This window comes from Arctopsyche grandis, chromosome 5 (assembly GCF_051622035.1).
Source record: "Arctopsyche grandis isolate Sample6627 chromosome 5, ASM5162203v2, whole genome shotgun sequence".
Classification (NCBI taxonomy): domain Eukaryota; kingdom Metazoa; phylum Arthropoda; class Insecta; order Trichoptera; family Hydropsychidae; genus Arctopsyche; species Arctopsyche grandis.
The window spans coordinates 32665148-32685601 of record NC_135359.1 but is presented as its reverse complement, the minus strand read 5'-3'; the positions used below and the strand labels follow the sequence as shown (position 1 = coordinate 32685601).

At 37.0% G+C, this 20454-nt stretch overlaps 2 protein-coding genes across 2 annotated transcripts in view; one reads left to right on the top strand and one right to left on the bottom strand.

Moving 5' to 3' along the window:
* The first annotated feature begins 219 nt into the window (after positions 1 to 219).
* Positions 220 to 6122, top strand: csul (protein arginine N-methyltransferase 5). The gene is made up of 10 exons (XM_077430814.1): positions 220 to 424; positions 731 to 1143; positions 1264 to 1536; positions 2031 to 2213; positions 2301 to 2470; positions 4461 to 4642; positions 4717 to 4867; positions 5015 to 5265; positions 5345 to 5566; positions 5650 to 6122. Exons 2-10 carry the CDS (start codon positions 737 to 739, stop codon positions 5800 to 5802), a joined length of 1992 nt encoding a protein of 663 aa, XP_077286940.1. The 5' UTR covers positions 220 to 424; positions 731 to 736; the 3' UTR covers positions 5803 to 6122.
* Positions 6123 to 6617: 495 nt separating this feature from the next.
* The window catches only part of sick (sickie), a 148330-nt gene continuing 134493 nt past the window's right edge, over positions 6618 to 20454 (bottom strand). Inside the window, exons 20-33 of the mRNA XM_077431128.1 lie at positions 12098 to 12181; positions 11873 to 12004; positions 11648 to 11791; positions 11281 to 11542; positions 11063 to 11205; positions 10786 to 10992; positions 10378 to 10684; positions 9645 to 10302; positions 9371 to 9520; positions 9114 to 9295; positions 8932 to 9040; positions 8514 to 8862; positions 8356 to 8439; positions 6618 to 8280 (exon numbers count right to left, since the gene is read on the bottom strand). Of these exons, the coding sequence (XP_077287254.1) occupies positions 8158 to 8280; positions 8356 to 8439; positions 8514 to 8862; positions 8932 to 9040; positions 9114 to 9295; positions 9371 to 9520; positions 9645 to 10302; positions 10378 to 10684; positions 10786 to 10992; positions 11063 to 11205; positions 11281 to 11542; positions 11648 to 11791; positions 11873 to 12004; positions 12098 to 12181 (2934 nt within the window). The 3' untranslated portion in view covers positions 6618 to 8157. The remainder of the gene's footprint in view (positions 8281 to 8355; positions 8440 to 8513; positions 8863 to 8931; positions 9041 to 9113; positions 9296 to 9370; positions 9521 to 9644; positions 10303 to 10377; positions 10685 to 10785; positions 10993 to 11062; positions 11206 to 11280; positions 11543 to 11647; positions 11792 to 11872; positions 12005 to 12097; positions 12182 to 20454) is intronic.

Below are 20454 nucleotides of genomic sequence, written 5' to 3'. Positions count from 1 at the left end.
TTTTGATTGTAAATTTTTTGCGTCGAAATTAGTTGGCTTTTATGTGCAAGTGGCTTAAGTCTCCAGTCAAGTTTGATTTTTACACGTTTAAGCTTTGATATTTATGAATCCCTACAGATTTGTAATAAAAAATAGCTGATTTGACTTTATTTTAAAATATTAAAATGACATTTGATAATGGTCGTATAGCGGGTTTTTAGGACACGCACATGTGGGATTGAAAATTCGAATGGCGGCATTTGGAGCGCGCTTTTAATTTGACAGCTAGAATTGCCATTGTCATTAAGTACCATCAGAGAGCCTCCAGATCTCCATTCGGCGCCCCAAACTACCCAGAGCCCTTCTTCGCGGCGCTACGCCCTCCCAATTCGTGGTGCATTTTGAACTGCGCTGCTGTTTTTTGACACTTTGACACTAGCAACACGTTTGTACTTTATATAAAACTTTTCGATTTCACTCGCTATATAATATACTACTCGGCTATTAACATATAATACGACGTTCGGTTGTATATTATTTCCACTTAGTACGAATTTGCACGAATGTTTTTGTTAAATTTGCATACCTAACCTAACATAACCTCAAACAACGTATTCAGGGAGGCCTGTCATACAATATATTTTATATTATACATCACAATATGAGTCGAAATTGATTGAAGTTTTGAAATAATATTCATATTAATTCAATATTCACATTAATATCAATGAATTGTCAACTAATTTTCCAGACAAAGATGTCGTCTCAAGAGTTGAACTGCGGCTTAGATTGCCCAAACGTGCCTGATTTATTCGCCGGACTCGCAGCCGTCGATGAGCTTCAATACAACTTCATGAGCATACCCGTGGTGCATCCTCGGCTGAGGCGCAAGTTCAAAGCTGGCGGACAGTCAGAGCTGACTGCTTTCACTCGTACCGACATGCTGCTGGATCCGGGCGACTGGAGCAGTCGTGTCGTCGCCAAAATCTCGCCATACCTCTGTCCAGACTCCCAGATCGTCAAGATACGGCAGCAACACGAGGACGCCTTGATGGAGGAGTTGAACTATAGCCGAGGCTTAGGCATCAACACTGTTATGTTCACGTTGAGCGGAAAGAACAACGTCAACCTTGCTCGAATCATAACTGGACACTTTAACAGCAGGTTTGTATTACATATACATATGTATTATTAATCTAAAATATGCTTGCAGACTTTGCATCGCTAAATATGGTGGTGATTTTATTGATTTATTGATATGAATTTTTAATTTGTTCTGTTTAGCCATTTCAGTCCCGGATTTTGGATTCAAGTGCCGATGGAGAATCCGGCGCTAAGAGCGTTCGATGCTCACGATGTAGAAGAGGAGAAAGAGAGCTTAGACACTTGGAGGTGGTGGAGCGACCTTCACCGTCTAACCGAGTGGGACCGTCGGATATCACTCGTCTTGCGCTTGTCGGCCGATATGCCTTCCCAAGGAGATATCGCTCGTTGGCTCGGAGAACCCATCAAGTGTCTGCTCATTCCGACTCACATCTTCAGCACAAATAAAAGAAGGTTGCGAACTCGGCTAACATTACTTCATTTATCATATATCACTGTCAAATATCAGAATTGAGCTATGACGTCAATAGTTATTCGCTATCTACATACATACATACATACAAAGGAAAGTTTATTTGCTTTACTCATAAACTTTTATCTTCGCTCTCTAAACTACAGTCTTCCTTAACCCTTTGAATGCCAAGCCACAAGTTAGGGATTTCCATTGGGAAATTCTGCTATGTCTTTATAAACATTGACACGGATTACACGACCCATGTTCAATGCATTTTTTTTCAACGCTACCTGGAATGGCTTAGCGGGTAGTATTCTTGTTTACTTTGTACATGCTCAAAATACAACGCCTATCGGCGTTTGTGGACTTGTTTGCAAAACGCCGATCTGCGTTGGTCAGCATTCAACGGGTTAAGCGAATTATTGTCATCATTGCTCGACAGTGTTTGGCTGTAATGCGTTTACATTTTTAAATATTTTCAACAATTCACCAGTAGATGTCCCGTTTTATCGAAAGCCCACCAGGCTTTCATCTGCCAGCTGTTCGACCGGGACATTCAGATGATGGTCACCGGAGTGAACCGCCATGAGGACATGTCGCACTACGTCCGATACCTGCGATACCTGTGGAAGAACAAACCTTCGAGTCAGGACGCTATGATCAACTATGCGAGAGGGTTCGTTGATTGTACATAGTGTCACATAGTGTGTTTTTGTATTATGGCGCTTTGCATTTGTGTAACTTTTACCGGTTTTTTCATCAGATGGGAAGACTACCTTCAGACGCCGCTGCAGCCACTCTCCGACAATCTAGATTCATACACGTACAGCGTATTCGAGAAGGACCCCATCAAGTATAATTACTACCAGAATGCGGTGGCCGAGGCGTTCAAGTCCCGCTACAGTCATCCAGTCACTTGTAAAGGAGTCTTAGGTACATATGATACTGTTACGTAGGAACATGAGAGAGAGTATCCACTGTCTAAATGCATTCGTGGGTGAATAATAGAGACTCCGAATTAGGCTAACGGGCTCAGTAAGTGCCAATAGATTCACCACGGTAGACCTTTACATGCCTAGACAATAGATACATAAATGGATCGGGGAAGCTGTGGTGTGCAACTTGTCCTTTATAAGGAGGTACACATGGTAGATCAGATTATTCTGGAGTGTGGACCTCTGGAATCGTTGAATAAATGCTGTGAAGCGACTTCGGCCTTTCATTTGGGTCCTGAACCCACTCCAAGGCTCTAACCTCGGAATTGAATTGGGGTTGAATCTACTGTTGATCTTGGGGTTGCTTTTCAGAGTCACCTAAGGTTCTCCAATCACATTGATTCTGTGTGTTGCTCAGCTTCAAGGATGCTAGGGTTTTTTTTTCGCAATTCCCAACATTTCCATATTCCCATTGTTCTGAAGCTACTGTACAATGCTCTGGTGAGAAGTATCATGGAGTACGCCTCTATGATCTGGAGCCCTTCAACCAAAACTCAATCCATTACACTTGAACTTATCCAAATACGCTTTCTCCGGCTTCTTTATGAGCAATATGCGATTTACCCATATTTATTTCCTTCAAGATTTGTCATGTGTATGGTCGGCTACATTTCTTTTGAACATGGGAGGAATGTTGTCTTCATCAAATTCTTGTTTTATATATTTAGAGGTTTTATCTCATGTCAGTCTATTCTGGTGGAGATTGGTCTTCATGCTCTGAAGAGTTTGATCTGGACCCGCCGTCGTCCTCTTTTTCATATTCCTCTGGCAAGAACTGTGGCATATTTTAATTCTCCCATTCCTCGAGGCCTCCATTTTTTAAATTCACTGGATGGTGCCATTAACATTTGTCATATCTCTTTTCATTTGCTGCACCGCTTCCTTGGTTACGGGGGTCGCGACCAACTAGAGCAATTAATAATTGTCACTTTTAATTGTTAACTGTTGACTTGGCTGTTATATTTTTATTTATTGTTAGAATTTTTAATGTCATGTATTTTTTTTTTATGCTGTAATTCATGTATTTTTTCTTCTGTTAATCTGTTTAACACACTTGTCGCTTTGGAGCAATCCATTTGACGAGTGTGCATTATTAATTGATATAAAATAAAACAATACTTATATCAACATATACGCCACAGCGTAGTGCACTAGTTGAGCTATTGCATACCAGTAGAGAGGTCATGGGTTCAATTCCCAACTAAATACGCTGCTGGCAAGATCTTGTGGTTATTTAAAAACACAGATCTATGCTAGAATTTTCTGATTTTTCTTGCTTAATTGTTGTGGCGGATCCAATAAATCGGCATCCTCCTCTGCAGTTTTTCGCGAATTTGAATTATTAGCATCTCAAATTTGTTGAATCTTATAAAATGCTACTTACATAATGTATTTCTCACAAATTTTCTGTATCAAAAGTTTTTGTTGATCGTCCATAGATGTCTCTATTGTATGTTTGAAAACTTTTTAGTATTTGTGTACAAAAATTATCTAACCATATGTGTCGCCTTGGCGGTAATTCCTGTCATGGCACATATGATGTGTGCACATATTTAACCAGCAGAATAGACCAGTGGTTAGCATATAATGCTTTGAACAAACACTGGTTTCTGCTGGGCAGATCTTGGATTCGTGACTACAGGTCGATCGTTTCCAATCAAGAGTTTGCCAATTTATCTGATTTTCATTGAAACGGTTCTAACAAATTGACAACCTTACCCATTTTCTAGCAAAATCTCTGGTTTTCAGCAATCTCAAATTTCGCTGAATTGTATAAAATGCTGCAAATTTACAAATTTGACCATAGATGTCCCTGTCGATATTAATCGATATGTATAATACTTTTATCAAATGTAACTGAACTGACGGCTTCAGGAGTCGTTTATTAGATTGTGCCTTTTCAATAGAGATATGTTGTTTTACTTCAGCGGAATCAAAATCCTTGTCGAACGGCGTGGACGGCACCGCAAAGACCAAGTGTCCGAATGAAAACAGTGAAGGATCATGCGGTTGTAAGCACTACTCCGTGGTGATGGTACTCGGGGCTGGTCGAGGACCTCTAGTTAGAGCTGTAATCAACGCCGCTTGCTTAGCCAATGTCAAAGTTAAGGTAATGATTTCCAATGTGTGTTACATATATTCTAAAGATGGTTAATATATTTATATACGTATGACTTTTGTCAGGTTTACGCCGTCGAAAAGAATCCCACAGCGCTGGTGACTCTTCACGTGCAACAACGGGAAATCTGGGGCGATACGGTTACCGTTGTGGCCAGCGATATGAGGAAGTACCAGCCGGAAGAGTTGGCCGATATCATAGTGTCGGAATTGCTCGGTATTTATACGTCTTAAAATCAAGTCAAATGATCTGCTCAAGTTTACTTTTTTGAGGTTATAAACTGTATAATATCTGATTTTACGACCCAAAAAAGATAACATATGTAAAAGACAATTAAATCATTGCATTACTTTATTGTATTAGGATCGTTCGGAGACAATGAACTCTCACCGGAGTGCTTGGACTATGCTGGACATTTGTTCAAGAAAGACGGCATCAGCATACCGAGCAGTTATACCTCGTTTATAGCACCCGTCATGTGTCCCAGACTGTGGGGATTGGCTCGTGCTAGCGAGCGAGAGCCGACCCAGAATCGAGTTGTGTCCTTGCCGCACCCTCTGGAAACACCCTGGGTAGTCTACTTGCAGAACAAATATGAAATCTCACCACCCCAGGTCTGACCGAGATCAATATTGTATTATATATATGAATATTTGGGTTCGATTTTTAGGTTATGTTTTTTTTTCTTTGTAGGAATTGTTCACATTTGAACATCCGTGTACTTTTGAAGACGGAGATGATGTTGAGAGGCGGCGGTGGAAGTCGCTCAAGTTTCCCGTGACTCGTGCTTGCACTTTGCACGGATTCAGCGGTTATTTCAGCTGTGTCTTATTCGAGGATGTTAGTTTGAGCATAGTACCTAACACACATACGAAAGGGATGATCTCATGGTTTCCAATTTTCTTCCCGATCAAGGTATATACATATACGTATATGAACGATGATGATGGTATTTTATAAGTTGAATGTTTTATATTGATTTTGGTGTGGTTTTTTAGTCACCGATTATGCTGAAGGCCGATCAAGTGGTCGAAGTTCAGTTTTGGCGATGTTCCAACGCCAGGAAGGTGTGGTACGAGTGGAACGTGACGTCTCCGGAGTTGCAAGGCATTCACAACTCATCGGGAAAGTCGTCCGATATGATTCTGTAAATCTGTGTTCAACTCAACTGCTTATGCTATACATAACGATCAATGAAATTAAGGAATAAGATTTATTTTTGTTATTATTGGATGTGATGAGGATGTGTATTGTTGGTAAATTGAAGGTTTTTGTTGACTTATTTGACTGAGCCTTGGATGGTTGAATGTGTGAGGGTTGATTTTAGTGTATGTTTGAACGTTGTGTAAATTGGCACTTATCTGATGTACCAGCGCCATTTTGGTTCCATGAAAACGCTATAACAAGAAATCTCATTCTTATATTCTATAAGTAAGAGTCAAAATGTCACTGGAATATCTGATGAATAATTAAAAATGTTTGGCTCGGTTCTGAAAGGATGAATATTTGCTTCTCTTTTTAAAAATGATAAAAATCAAGGGGACCACGGATAAAGGGATAATATCTATCTTAATAGTGATTCTATTGAAATTAATCGCCCAACTTTGATTAAATAATTTGCTGGCGTATTGTTTAATAGTATATATATATATATATATATATATATATATATATATATATATATATATATATATATATATATATATATATATATATATATATATTTTGATTTTCTTTGAATGACTACTTTTATAACCTACTAGTCTATGAGCGATAAATTGTCACAATAAATTGCCCAACAGACGTATCGACGAATTTTACAGAAATTATTTTAGAGCCGAGCCTTTAATTTTAAGAAATGTGAAAAATGTGATACATTTTATATTCATATATTAAAAAATAAATAAATGAAAAACGATTGGATGAAGTTTTATTTCATTTTATGATTTATTTTTGTTTCTTTTTTACAATTTCACAACAAATATGGCATTTTCGTTTAATATGTGCGATTGAGATGTTAATCGAATGCTATATATATATAATAAACGGGTATCTGTACACGTTTTCGAACATTACACGCATGACGGTATCGAATTTCTTCTTTTTTTATTAATATTGAGCTTCGTCGACGTTGAATCACATGCGGTTTAGTATCGTACGTACAATTTTGCGTTAGCATTCATAATTATGTTGTATATATATAAAAAATAATAATCTTTGGTATAATTTTTATATATAAATGTTAGAATTTACAAAATCGGTATCGGGATACATCCAAAGAATATTTATATGCTGTATATGTAATATTATAATGTTATATCGATACTTTTTTGAATATGCAAAAAATACAATTTTAGGATACACGAACAACTTTTAAATACATCTTAACATCTACGCATAAATAAGTATAATATAGAAGAATTCATTTACATTTTTTTTTAATTCATAAAAATGATACAACTTTATAGTGAAATAAATGCAAAATCGATTGGCGAAAAGTTTGGTCAGTTAAATGGTGGAAATTTACTGAAATTTAATGGTGAATTTTTACAATATATATATTTATTTGACACACACTTTTCAATATCACTAAATCGTATAAATAGGATACATCGGTACAAAAGTATAAAAGCGTAGTACTTACACCATAGACTAGCAAGAGTGTTTTGTATATTATGTATATAATGAATCAAAACTCATTTTTCATATTTGACTGAACAAATATAATTGAATTTTGATTATGAAAAAAAGTAGTGTGTAGAGAATTTATAAAATACAAAGTGACATATAAACGCCACAAGTTATGCAGTTTCAATAGAAAACTGCACGAGAGTTTGCCGAATTGCAATATACTGCAGCAATCATTACAGAACATTAATATATTATAAAATGCATATTAAGAAGTGTTTATTAATCTACATAATAATTTATATATATTTTTTATACAAATGGCATGCAAAAATAGCTTGGGTGACACGTTTACAAAACGAAAGCGTTAAATTTTTAAATACATGAAACAAAATCAAACAAACACATAATTAATCTAATTATTGTTCATTATTTTATACAATTATGTACGTGAAGTACTGAATTTATGTATATTTGCAGTGTAGGAAATAAACTAATGCATTTAGCAAATATGCAAACCAATTTTAATACTGCGTCATCTATTGATAAAATTTTATACTATGTAAAATTATAGTTAAACATTTTCTATAGACAGATAGATGGCACTGTAATAGAATCGTTTGCGATCAAAATATAAACAAAATATGTTTGTGCGAATTGAGGTTTACATACTTGCACTTTGCAGAAGGCATATATTTGATTAAGCATATTGCTAATTTGTACCCTTATAAAAATATCACTTCCTCCGAATTCATGAAACAATTCAAGATATTTCCCAGTCTACGTAATATATCCTTTTTTCCACAATCAATTCTTATTTACATAAAAATGCTTATTGATAATTTATATAATATCACAATGTTCATACACGTAACTGTTTAAAGTTCGTTTCCGACCGAACTGTCGTGCGTCAAGTTCGAGTCCAAGCTCGCATTGTCGGAATCCTGGCTGTGATTTCCGCTGTAGTTTGCGGCCTCGCGAAGCCTCATCAGCATATTGAGCTAGAAATAAAAAAAATTTCAATACCAATATACTGTACATAACACAACAGTTCCAACGAAAAGATTAATATTCACCAGCGGGTCTTGATTGTTGGTGTTGGTGGTGTCGTTCGACGAGTCGTCTAATCCTATATCTTCCAAAGTTATCCCGCGGAGACTCTAAAATCATAAGCTCACATTAGAATTCATTTCAGTCAACATAACTTATAAGTTACAGCAGAAAGGTTACGTACTTCAGTCGGCTGCTGATCAGGCCATGGATACGTGTCACGTACGTATTTTATAGGATCGGCCCACGCTCCCCGTCTTCCATACAGGGCTACTCCCTCACGTGCAGCTTCGATCAGGTACGGTATCACTGATTGATTCCACACTGATGAGAACCAAGCCTGGCTGGCGTTCAAATCTAGGGGACAGCCGAGGAAGAGTCTTGGTCCGACGGTAACGTCGCTCGAGCTGTGTGCTTCCAAGAAACTGTTGACGTGCTGCCACACTGCTGGGAGCCATTCCAAGACTGTGGTCATCCGAGCACATCGAGGCACTCCACTCAATTCACCGATGACTTGCTTTCTTCGGAGATATCTGAAAGAGTCATTCGTTAGAATGCATGTTTCAATGATGACGCTCCATAATTGAATTAATATGACTTACCTGGCAAGGAATCCTTTCACCGGTTCCATGTGATTAGCAGTCAGCAGCCATCTGAAGTTGTGATGCAATTGCAAATTCGTCGTATTGCACGTAGCTTGGGACATTGTGCCTATAATACAATATTTCAATGATTACAAGATTCATTACATTACAGTACAAACAAATACAAAACGGAATATTACCAATGATGCATGGTAAGTTAGTACGTCTGGCTCCGAGCAATCCACTGAAGACATCAGCGAGTGCACTTGCATGATGTAAATTATCTAAGATGAGCACTGATGGCAAAGCTGCATCTCCGACACACTGCTCGGCCACGTTGCTCAAATACTGACGAAGCTCCTTTGAAGATTTATGCTCCACGCTATAATTTAAATCATGTTAGTAATTTGTGAATTGATATTTTAAAAGCAATGTTCGATTGTAGTATAAGACGTACTTGAATGTTGCTATAGCTTCAGCAGGATTGAGGTGAGCAGCAGTACGAGCTACGTGGAACTCGGCAAGACGTGTAGCTAAATAAGATTTTCCTGTACCGCTTGGACCGCATAATATAACTCTACGATGCTCACTCAAAAGCGAAACATACCTGAAATATTTTATAGATACATATAGAAATGGTCTTGGTTGGTACCATCAGATATTTACATATATAAGATTCTCACTGGGTTGTTCGATCATTTATAGTATGTATGTTCAGTATGTTATATTACCTGTAAACTATATTCTTTGGTATCAAACTGTCGAAAGCTAGACTTCCAACTCCTTGCAGGCATATATACAATGTTCTGACTGTTCCGATTATATAACCGCACGGCAACAACTCCGGAAAACCAATCTCAGGACCCCTAGTAGCTTCGCCAAGATGGTACGACGTGATCGAATCAGTGTTAAGTCCCAAATTAGTACCAGGATCGATCCTAGATAGATAATCTCTAAACGTCTTCCGCACAGTATAGTCCAAATTTTGCCAGGTGCTCTTGCCGGAGATGTACGTGTAAGCAATGGTAAACTCGTTACAGTTTACTGTCGTCGCATGATCATTGCCGTTGTATTTGAACGATACGCTATGTGCGGATTTGTTACTCTTCAGGCTGTTAGTGTTGGACTTGTTGGGTGGGTTTTGGTAATCGTTGGTCTCGTGATCGGGAGAGGTCGGTGCGTTCAAGTGGTTCGGTCTCGGAGAGCCAGGTGCCTCTTGGCCATTCGAATAAGCCACGGAGGATCTGTTTGAATAGAATCGGCTGTCGCAATTGTTAAGCGATTCGCACATTTCCTCATAATAGCGAGGAAACGTATCGGGTTGGCCGAGGTAGACCGATATTGCTATCTTCTTTCCGTCAACAACATCAGCACTGTTTTCCGTCAATCCTGAAGTAATAAAATTTCATTAATATCTAATTGAATTGATTTTCAGACTGAAAAATTTAATCCTATTATAATCACCTAATCCGTCGTAAGTTTCTCCCATGGCCAATTCCCGGCACTTAGGTGGCGGAAGAACGGAAGCGATATCGCAGTCGACTCCACTTAATCTTCCGCCAGTTAATAGAGGATCGTCGTCGATTCCAGGTGAGCCATTTATCAATTCGGAATCGTCTAAGACGGTCAAACTTAAATCTTGTGACGCTCGGTACAAATCAGCAGTGGCTCGGTCGCACGGTGAGGACATCTTGGAACCGTACTCTATGGTAGGTGTTGAAGTTATGCAATTGAAGTCCAAATCCAGCGGTTGACTGTGCAGATCCAAATTCTGTCAAATATTAAAATATATTCACCATGTTATTAAATGTTCTGTACTTCTCCAATTGCACTAAACCTTATCTAAAAAGACTGTATATTGGAAAGTCTTACATGTGTATCATTCGAGGATCGTTGAGCGTCAGCTGCACTAAATCGTCTCGCGTCTTCACCAGGTCCCGATCCTAGAGGTGTGTTTCCAGATGGCGCTGGTCCTGGTGGTGTGGCTCCAGATAAAGAAGCATGACTCCCGGCGAGTGAACGGGGTCGGACTAGTCGTTGAAGTCGTTCGTTATTTTGCTTCAAATTCAACATTTCATTCTGCAAAAAATATAATTAGTAACAACCGCAACTAGAGTTCTAAATATCACTATGTAGATAATAATCATACCCTCATTTTGATCACGGTGTCTTTGAGACTTTCAAGCTGATGTGCCGAGCTCAAAGCCTCGAGTCGGATGTCCGTCAGCACTAGATCTTTTTCCCGCAACTGCTTCTTCAGTTCGTCTACTATTTGAGGATCGCACTTTTCACCTAAAACCAAAATTGAATATATTAGCAAGAAGTTACTCATGGATTCTCTATTTAATATGTTAATAATAATGGTACCGTTGGCATCGGTAGCAGTTCCGTTCACGGCAGTGCCATCAGATTTATCGTCTGCTTTCTCCGCTTTGCTAGCTATATCCGCTAGGATTTCATGAGAATTTTCAAGACTGTTCTCATTGGAGCCCTCCCTGATTGTGTGATGGTCTCCTCCGATTGATCCATGCTCTTGTGAAGACGAGGATAAGTGACTGAGCGATGCGTGCTTGGCAGTTTTGGAAATTTTTGCATTTCTGGAGAATGCCTTGGTGAATGATGAGCGAAGCTGTAAAAGATGCGCTTAATTTTAGTTATATATTTCAACAAAGTAAATAAAATAGGGAAATTAAGACACAAAGCAAAACTCATGTTTCGTTGAGAAAATACTGACCCATCCTTTCTTCTTCTGTTTCTTATCTTGTGCCGAAGAACAACCACTGCTGAGACTATTCAGACTGCTCACACTATCCGTAGAGTGGTGACGGGTCATATTGCTGCCATTGCTAATAATCGTTGAATTCTGCTTTCCGCCTTCCTATAATTATGAAATATTGGTTTAGAACCTGAAAAGGACTCGGTATTAGCTTTCAATGTAATATAAAATTTGTCTGCTTACCTTTTTGGGACTGTCGGTTACAGAATCCTGCTTGATACCCATGGATGTCATATGGGCACTAGTAAGTCCTGCTTGGATAGACTGTTTTCTCAATAATTCTATGGTCTGTCTCAGTTGGGTCAGCTCGGAATCCTTTAAAGAACAATTTTATTAAAGATTAACCCATTTCTACAGGTATGTAGTCCATTGTTCTGAGCCTTAGAAATATAAGACAATGCTCATTACCTTTCTTTCAGCCGTGGCCGTGAGTGATTGTAATCTCTGGGACATGTTGGAGAGGCTTTGTTCGAAAGCTGAGACGACATGAGCCTAAAACAATATTGAAAAAGAAATTGAAACATTTTGGAAAAAAGAGGTTCAGTAAAAAAGTTACACCAGAATCTTGTACAATAAGTTAGGTGAAAAGTCTAAAACTTAAATCAACGAAATAAGATTCAGACGAAACAAAATCCTTCGGAGTAAAAAATAGACTTACAATTATGTTCCAATAATTATAATAAGCCGAAGAGTTTCATCGCTACACTCTTTTGAGAACATTGACTCTGAATTACTATTTTGTCTTTCAAATTTTTGATGTTCATTCTTTGACTATTGTAAATATCGATAATTTTATGGAAACATCAACGATGGATCGAAGTTACAGCAGCGAAACAAAGACAGTATCAAAACACGCATTCCTCGTCAATGGGTAAATATGATGAAATTAAATGCGTCTGGGTTTTTACGTGGGGTATAAAAACCCCCATTATTCAATATGTTAATGCAATGAGCGAAGAGTCACGCGAACCGCATCTCCCCTATGTCCCTAGTTCCCTGCGATGCGTTTCGCTCCTAATGGAATAGGAACACTTCACGCAATTGGGCAACACGAACGAAAATGGTGTGGTTCTATGCTATAATAGTAACAAGTAAATTTAAGAATAGATTATTTATTCGCAAATGCTCCCGCTCTGGAGTAGCACAAGATAATCATTAGGGGCATATTTTTTAGTAATAGCGCGTACATGTGTTAATGCATTGATTTGATTTGGGATATTGAAGATTGGGATTTCTCATTAGTTACATAGATATACATATTACATATATATGTACTAATATAGAATTAGCCAATGTCTAGGCTGTGTAGTTACAGAAACAAGATCATTTTAAATTATTTTTTTTGAACTTATAATACAAACGTAATAGAATAGATTGGATTGCCTACTTGGAACCATGACATTGGGGGATGTTGACTTCATTCAAGGGCTTTTTATGTAATTCTAAAAATCAGGCACATATTGAATTTAAACTTTGAATATTGAAGTTGTAATCAGAGGTTTGGTTTTATATTTTAATTAATTAAAAGAAGGTTTGTGTTTTTAATGGTAGTTCTCTCCCTCTCTGCCAAGTCTAACCAACCCCTTCCGACTTAAAAAATGATAATATTAAAAACAAAGGGGGGTAAAACCACACCCTGTGTACATTGGATGCATCGTTTCCGCAGTCACGCTATCACCTTTTTTATATCCCGAGGGTATACGTACATAATAACAAAATAAAACAGGAAAAAAGGTTTGGAAGTATAGTTTTTGGGCTGATTGATTACTATTCATCATAAAAAATAATGAATTCAATTGAAAAAAAATTCAAGAGCGCCGATAATTCGCCAAAAACATGCAGTGAAACTGGTTTTGCCAGTCATTATTGATACAAGATCGTGTTTTAACGGAAAATTAGCGAATCGTTTTTTTATGATAAAATATCAACGCTTTTATATTGAATAAAGTGACACCACGGAACTTCCCTTTCAGTCATAAATAGGGAGCGGCCTTTGTCAAAGTATCCCTTTCTTGTAAAAAATATTGTTGAATTATGTTGGGTCTTCGGTTACGAATCAATCGATAAATAAACGCCAGGATTCATCCCCTATCTTTTGAGATACAAAACAAAACAAAGCACGTTTTTTATGTAAAGGTTAACCGTTTTTTCTATTTTTATTTTTACTAGCATTGTGCCCGTTGTCAACTAATACATTTCAAACAAGTCTCGGTGTAGAAACCGACCGCACTTCTATATAATATGAAATGGGAGGTGCTATGGCTTCCTAAAACCATACAGGAATATATTATACTGATATGACAGCTCTAGACTGTATAGTATATATTTTAATCTAGCTTTAAGGAAAAAAATCGAATTAATTTTTCAGGTATTATATCATGCAAACTTCCTAGAACTGCTGCTGGTCAAAAAAATTTTTTTAGAAGTGAATTGCTTTTTGCAAATACCTCGTCACTTACGAGCTTCGATAAGTTCACATTTCGGAAACGCGTCGGTGTGATCAAAAGCATATGAAAAAAACACGTCCAAACAAGTCAATTATGTCTGGATCTTGTCTCAAAATTGAAAGAAGTGGTGTTTCAGGTGGACGACATCCACCTGTTGTTCCAGAAGGCACAATCTCTCGATTTTTTGACAGCAGCACGAGCCACCACCGTGGAGCAGGTGAGTAGATAATGCATGAGAGTTGGACGGATTGGATTTCCAATTATTCCCATTCGGGAATAATTGCCCAGGTGAGTCAGCTGCTCACACCACTTATTAAAGTGTGCTCCACGACGACAGGTGATCACGAACGATGACCAATTGAGCAATCCACCATAGAGCAAGGTGGTTCGAGGGGTGAGAGTAATTACACCGAGTTGGTCGGTTACAATGTGGCCACATCATTCTGATTGCTGCAGTCGAAATATTTATGTAACTGTGTCTTTCAACTGTCCTGTCAGTTTCATTTTGAAGGAAATGTGACACCGTTGGTAGTAATTTTGCTAAAATGCTAATTATTGAAGCAGCAGAAGTAGCTTAATTTATAGCTCTATTGTTAAATGGAGAAGCTAAGCTAGAATATTTAAAGAGGCATAATAAATAAGGCAAATCAGAGAATCCCAATTAAGTGTCAGAGCACTAGAGTTCAGTCGGCGTTGAGATATCTTAAGGAAGTGATGGGAGCTATTTCTATAAACTGACCAAATAAAATACTTGTATAGTGACCCAGAAGTTTTTAAAACTTAGACTTCAGTGGTAGATCAAGACATGATCCAATGAATGAGCGATGAGCATTGGAGAATATCTTTTTAATACATCAAACCCTTAAAGACGACAGTCACCACTAGAGAAGAATTCTTCTCGAAATAGTCGATATAGTAAGATATGATAAAGGGGAAAGTTTGGAATCCAGAAAGAAAAATTTAGTATTCTTCCTATAATCATAGAAGTTTCTATTATACATACATATACTTTTCTCTCTTTCAGATGTTTTCTTTTGGAAGCTAAGTAATAATATCCGACCGAATGTTAGTTCGTTAAGGCGAATCGAGTAATAAACATGGTGCTAAACGAATCTCATTAGGTTATACCACATGTTTCTTTCACGAATTGAGTCCTACATAGGCAATGTTGTGCTTTTGGGTGTATTTACAGCGACTTGTACCATTATTTCAGCTTGGTCTGTTTAATGCTGGATATGTGCAGCCGTGGATGGAGTCTTATATATAGAAATCAAGTACTCCACTTTGAGGAACTGAAGAATCGGTCAAGTGGTATATGCACTATGGATATTTGCAGAAAGGTCAGCACGGGTCAGCGGTAAAGATCCATATAAAACCGTGTGCACTTTATAATTATAAGTTGATTTGTCTGATCTACACTTATATACATGCATACATACCATAAATTGAACTGAGATATTTATGTATGTACGTTCGGTCGGTTCTAACAATTGGCTCGGAATACTGATTGTATGAATTTGCATCTAATCTAAATAAACACGATTTGAGACGTAATAAAAGGACTGAGATTACATATTGATGCGATGGCACACTTTTTGAATGAGGTGAAGTACAGCTGTCGTGTAAGAGAAATCGTTCAATTAAAATAGTTGATCGTTAGATAAATTTTACGTCAAGTGAATTCGATTGTGGCAGAAAATTCGTGACACTGCTACCACAACGGAAAGCATATTCTCAAAACTCTATTCCATATTGTACAAAGGTGAGGCTCTTTATATTTGGAAGAAATAGTTCCAAAAGTTAAAAAAAGAAGTTACAAGTAGCATGTAATTTTAAAGGTTCGCAAAATTCGCTGAATGAATCTCCTCTGCATTTTTGTGCATATTCATAAACACGTCTAGATGGTTTTGGCGAAATAATATTTCATCGCGCAATGAAATATAATCATGTAAATTTTAATAAATGTCAGAACGACACATGGCAAGTATGACAAACGCGATGTAATTCAACTTTCGTTAAAATTCCAAATTATTTAATAATATATCAAAGTGAGTTATGATATACGAATTCTAACCAGAGCAGAGCTCGATGCTTTCGCTAGCTATGTATATAAATAAGAAAAAAATCTGATAAACTTATTTTTATTTTATTTTATATCATAAAGACCTAACAGGTAACCACAAGGCGCCTTCCTGCCCAGAAACAATGTTCATTTGATACAAATATTGTTAGTATTATACAAAGTACATATCAATTAATATCCAAAAAGACATTTATTCTCAAATTTGTAAATATGTAGCATTTTATACAATTCAGCGAAATTCGAGACTGCTGAAAACTCGAGATTTTGCGAGAAAATGGGTAAGGTTGCCAATTTGTTAGAACCGTTTCAATGAAAATCAGATAAATTGGCAAACTCTGATAGGAAACGATCGACCTGGAGTCACAAATTCAAGGTCTGGCCAGCAGAAACCAGTGGGATTTGAACCCGTGACCACTTTCTTCAAAGCATTATATGCTTATCAGTGATAAGTTATCACTAGTCTATTCTGCTGGCTATATTATATAAAAGTATGTGCATAGTTTTGAAAAAAAAGTCCAACCTACAAAAATGTATTTTAACTTGAACAAATGCATCTTCAAGTGTTTTAATTGAGCAATTTTATGGCACTAGTAAAACTTATAATTTGTATTAATAAAAATTTTAAACGAAAAAGTAAGTTAATAATGAAATGAATATGAAGAAAGAAAGTCCTGAAAAATGTTGCAGAGATATATGAAAAAAAAAATGTTGACAAGTTAACAGTTAACTTCAAGTCTCAAGAACATAAAAATATGTCAGTGAATTATGTAACACATGTAGCAATTTATTATTCACATTAAAAAGTCCAAAAAAACGTTGAGATACGTTCGATGAATGAGCTAAAGGTCATAAAAATAATAAAAATCACATGTGCTGCGTACATTTTATCATTTTTTTGACGTGTAGTAAGAAATTCGGCTATGGCCGAGATATCAACACCGATGACCTCTTCGGAATAATTGTAAACATCTGGAATTTCAGAGATCATTCCACTAATTAAATATTAAAATTCATCATGACAAGTAAGGCGAGATGGAGAGGAAAGTCAAAAGGTCAAAAAAAAAAAAAAAGTTGCACAACATCAACGATGGCAACAATGATTATTGCTGATTTTTTTTCAAATACATAATCGTTACGCGCATAGTTAACGGATTTTTCCGCCATAAGAACGAATAATTACAATAAATAAACTCGCAAGAGACAAATTTATCGCGATACGTTACAAAGGTTATGGCCGAGAATTTTTCGACGCTTAAAACCAAATAATAAACGTTAATTCAACACCAAGGTTACTATTTTAAATTCAAAATAGGTTTAAGCTACGAATTTCAAATAAAGAAGACGACAGTAACCACGACTTTCTCTACTTAAAGTCAAAATTTGGACAGATAAACCGATGCATCTCGTATTCTGTCATATTATCAAATAATTCGATCACAAATATTCGGTCGATGTGTTCAAGTTACGATTATAGGTGCCAGTGACTCGCCTTAAGCGTGATAGTAACTGTCAAAAGCTCGCATGGTTTTCCACTGTACATATAACGGTCGTTGTATAGGCATTTGTAATGTATGGTCGAAATTGTAATTGAACGCATTTCAAAAATAAATTACTCTCCACGACAGTAATGTCTTTTATAAATGAGACACGCATGAACGACTCTGTTTAATTTCAAACGAATGCGCGTCGTTTTTTTAGCGCTTGCAACATTGAGGATAGGTTGTAGAATGCACACGCTACGACCATGGCCAATTGTGCATAAAATATTTAAAACGAATCGTCGCATTTATGAACGATAATTCGAATTTTATTGATATTATAATATTATACACATTTGAATATACATTTTTATTCAGGTTGTGCGAAGAGAGGGACTATAATATATATGTAGCTTGAATTTATAAATAAAAAGTGGTATGTAATAAGGTAATTGGACTATTCGTCACGTTGGGGTGGTCACAAAGACAATTTTTGCCATGAAAATCGCGAATACACAATATTTGGCACTCAAGTTCTCGTTAGTATGATGGACTTTTCGGCTGCCAGATGTTCCGTTATAGAGACTTTAGTGACTTTGTGACGAGTAATTTGTGACCAGTAATCACCGAACCATGTAATAAGGGTAAACGGACTACTAGTCATATGTGAACCAGTCACAGGACAACCGGTCGCTCTAGATCGGTCACACGTGATCACCCGTCACACTAAAACTGGTCACGAGAAAACTGGTTGACCGATTTTAGGGTGTGACCAGTTTTAGTGTTACGGGTGATCACGTGTGACCGATCTAGAGCGACCGGTTGTCCTGTAACCGGTTCACATTTGACTAGTAATCACCGAACCGTAATAAGATGATGTAGCATGCAAAGAACAAAAAAAGTTTTTTAAAAACATACCTCTTCTATAATTTTTATATAAAATTATTATTTTGAATAAAAACAATAATTTTATTTTACTACCGCCATCTATGTTTAAAACTAATAAGCAAACGATGGATAAACGTCACCGACTATCTCGCTGGGCAGATATCAAACGCGTCTTACACGATATTTTTGCACCATCGTAATGGCGGAGGATCCATTTACTTATATTGATGACCAAAATGAGCAATATGGCAAAGTATGAAAACGATCGGATAAGAGGCAAACTTTTTCCTGAATTGTAATCGTAAGTGAAACGTAAACGAGGTATGTAATAAAAATCAAAATCGTTATCGATACGTGCCAATAACGTATGGCGTATGGTGAGAGATTTTTCGTTTTGAGGTTACGTAACAATTTTTACTAATCTATGTATGCACATGTAATTGCTTAGCGGAGATTCGTTAAACGGGCGTTTTATAATAAGGCTTGTACATTTAAGCTGTGGTCGTTGGGTATATTTTTTGAATTGTTTTATATTTTGGGATTCAGTTTAGAAACAAGACAAAGAATTATGTATGTTTTTTTGAGCAGTTATTTGGCCACAAAACTCAATTAATCACGCTGGTTATATTTATGCGCTAACATTACTTATCACGGAACGTATGAACGTAAGCGTCATTTTTACTCACGCAACTTTCCTGTTTTTTTTGAGAAAAATAATAAATTCTTCACTCTCGTACCAGAGAATATGGTCATCCCTCAATTTTTTAAGAAACACGTTCAAAATCCATTTACCACTCTGCTCACACAGGAAAGATAAATTATCTCGTGTGTGCGCGCGGTTGTTGCGTGAACGAAGCACACTTTTTTCCAATTTTTTATTTTTATTTCCACCTAAACTTTGCGTTGCGAACGTGTCAATTATTCAGGCATGTTTTTTGTGTGCCCTTAGAATGAGATACATTTTTTCGAGTATGTACAAATCTTTCATAGCTATGAAGCGGATGTAAAAATGTCGAAATGTGATATATTATACCACTGCGGGTTGTGTACACACGGCGTACAACCCACATAACAAAAGACAATCAACCACTTAATCTCCACGCGTTTGTAGAAACCGTTTCGAGTATTTTATTATGTGTTTAGTGCCAACCCTTGACACTACCTCTTGAATATATCACAAACTAACGAAAAATATTGACTTTTTTCAATTTCATTAGTATCACAGGATGTCACTGTGAAGAAACCAAAATTAATTTCGAGTCATAGCCTTAAATGCGAAAGAGCGCGCACCGGTGCGCTTATGGCGATGAAGTGATTAAGTGTATCAATACAACATCCAGCAATTCCCCTTAACATACATACACAAAAGTACAATCCAATGAATTAGTACCGAAATATCAAGTGTCAACTATTGGTACACTCACCAAAGTATTTTCAGACTTTCGTTTATCGGTAAACGGATTATTGCGCAAATTGCCATAGCGCGCACGACAATCGTTGCCACAAAAATCGCCAATATGGAATATCTGGTACTCGAGTTCTCGTTAGTACAATATTTGGCGTGCGTAGCTTTCGATTGATGGAGTTTTTAGGTGCCAGATGTTTTGTGATTGAGATTTTAGTGACGTGAGCGATATCGCTTTTTGCGGAATAATCATCGAACCTCATCATCCATGTCATGCAGTTTCAAAATTGTTAGCTCATTTATATAATCTAAGCTAAAAATGAAAGTACCAACTACTAGTCCATCCACTTATGTATATATGTAAGTAGTTGATACTGTACCAGTGTTTGACACAGGTGATTTTAATTACTAGTCCTACTCTGGGCTACATTTAGCAGCTAATGTGTTACCTTCTACTACATTCT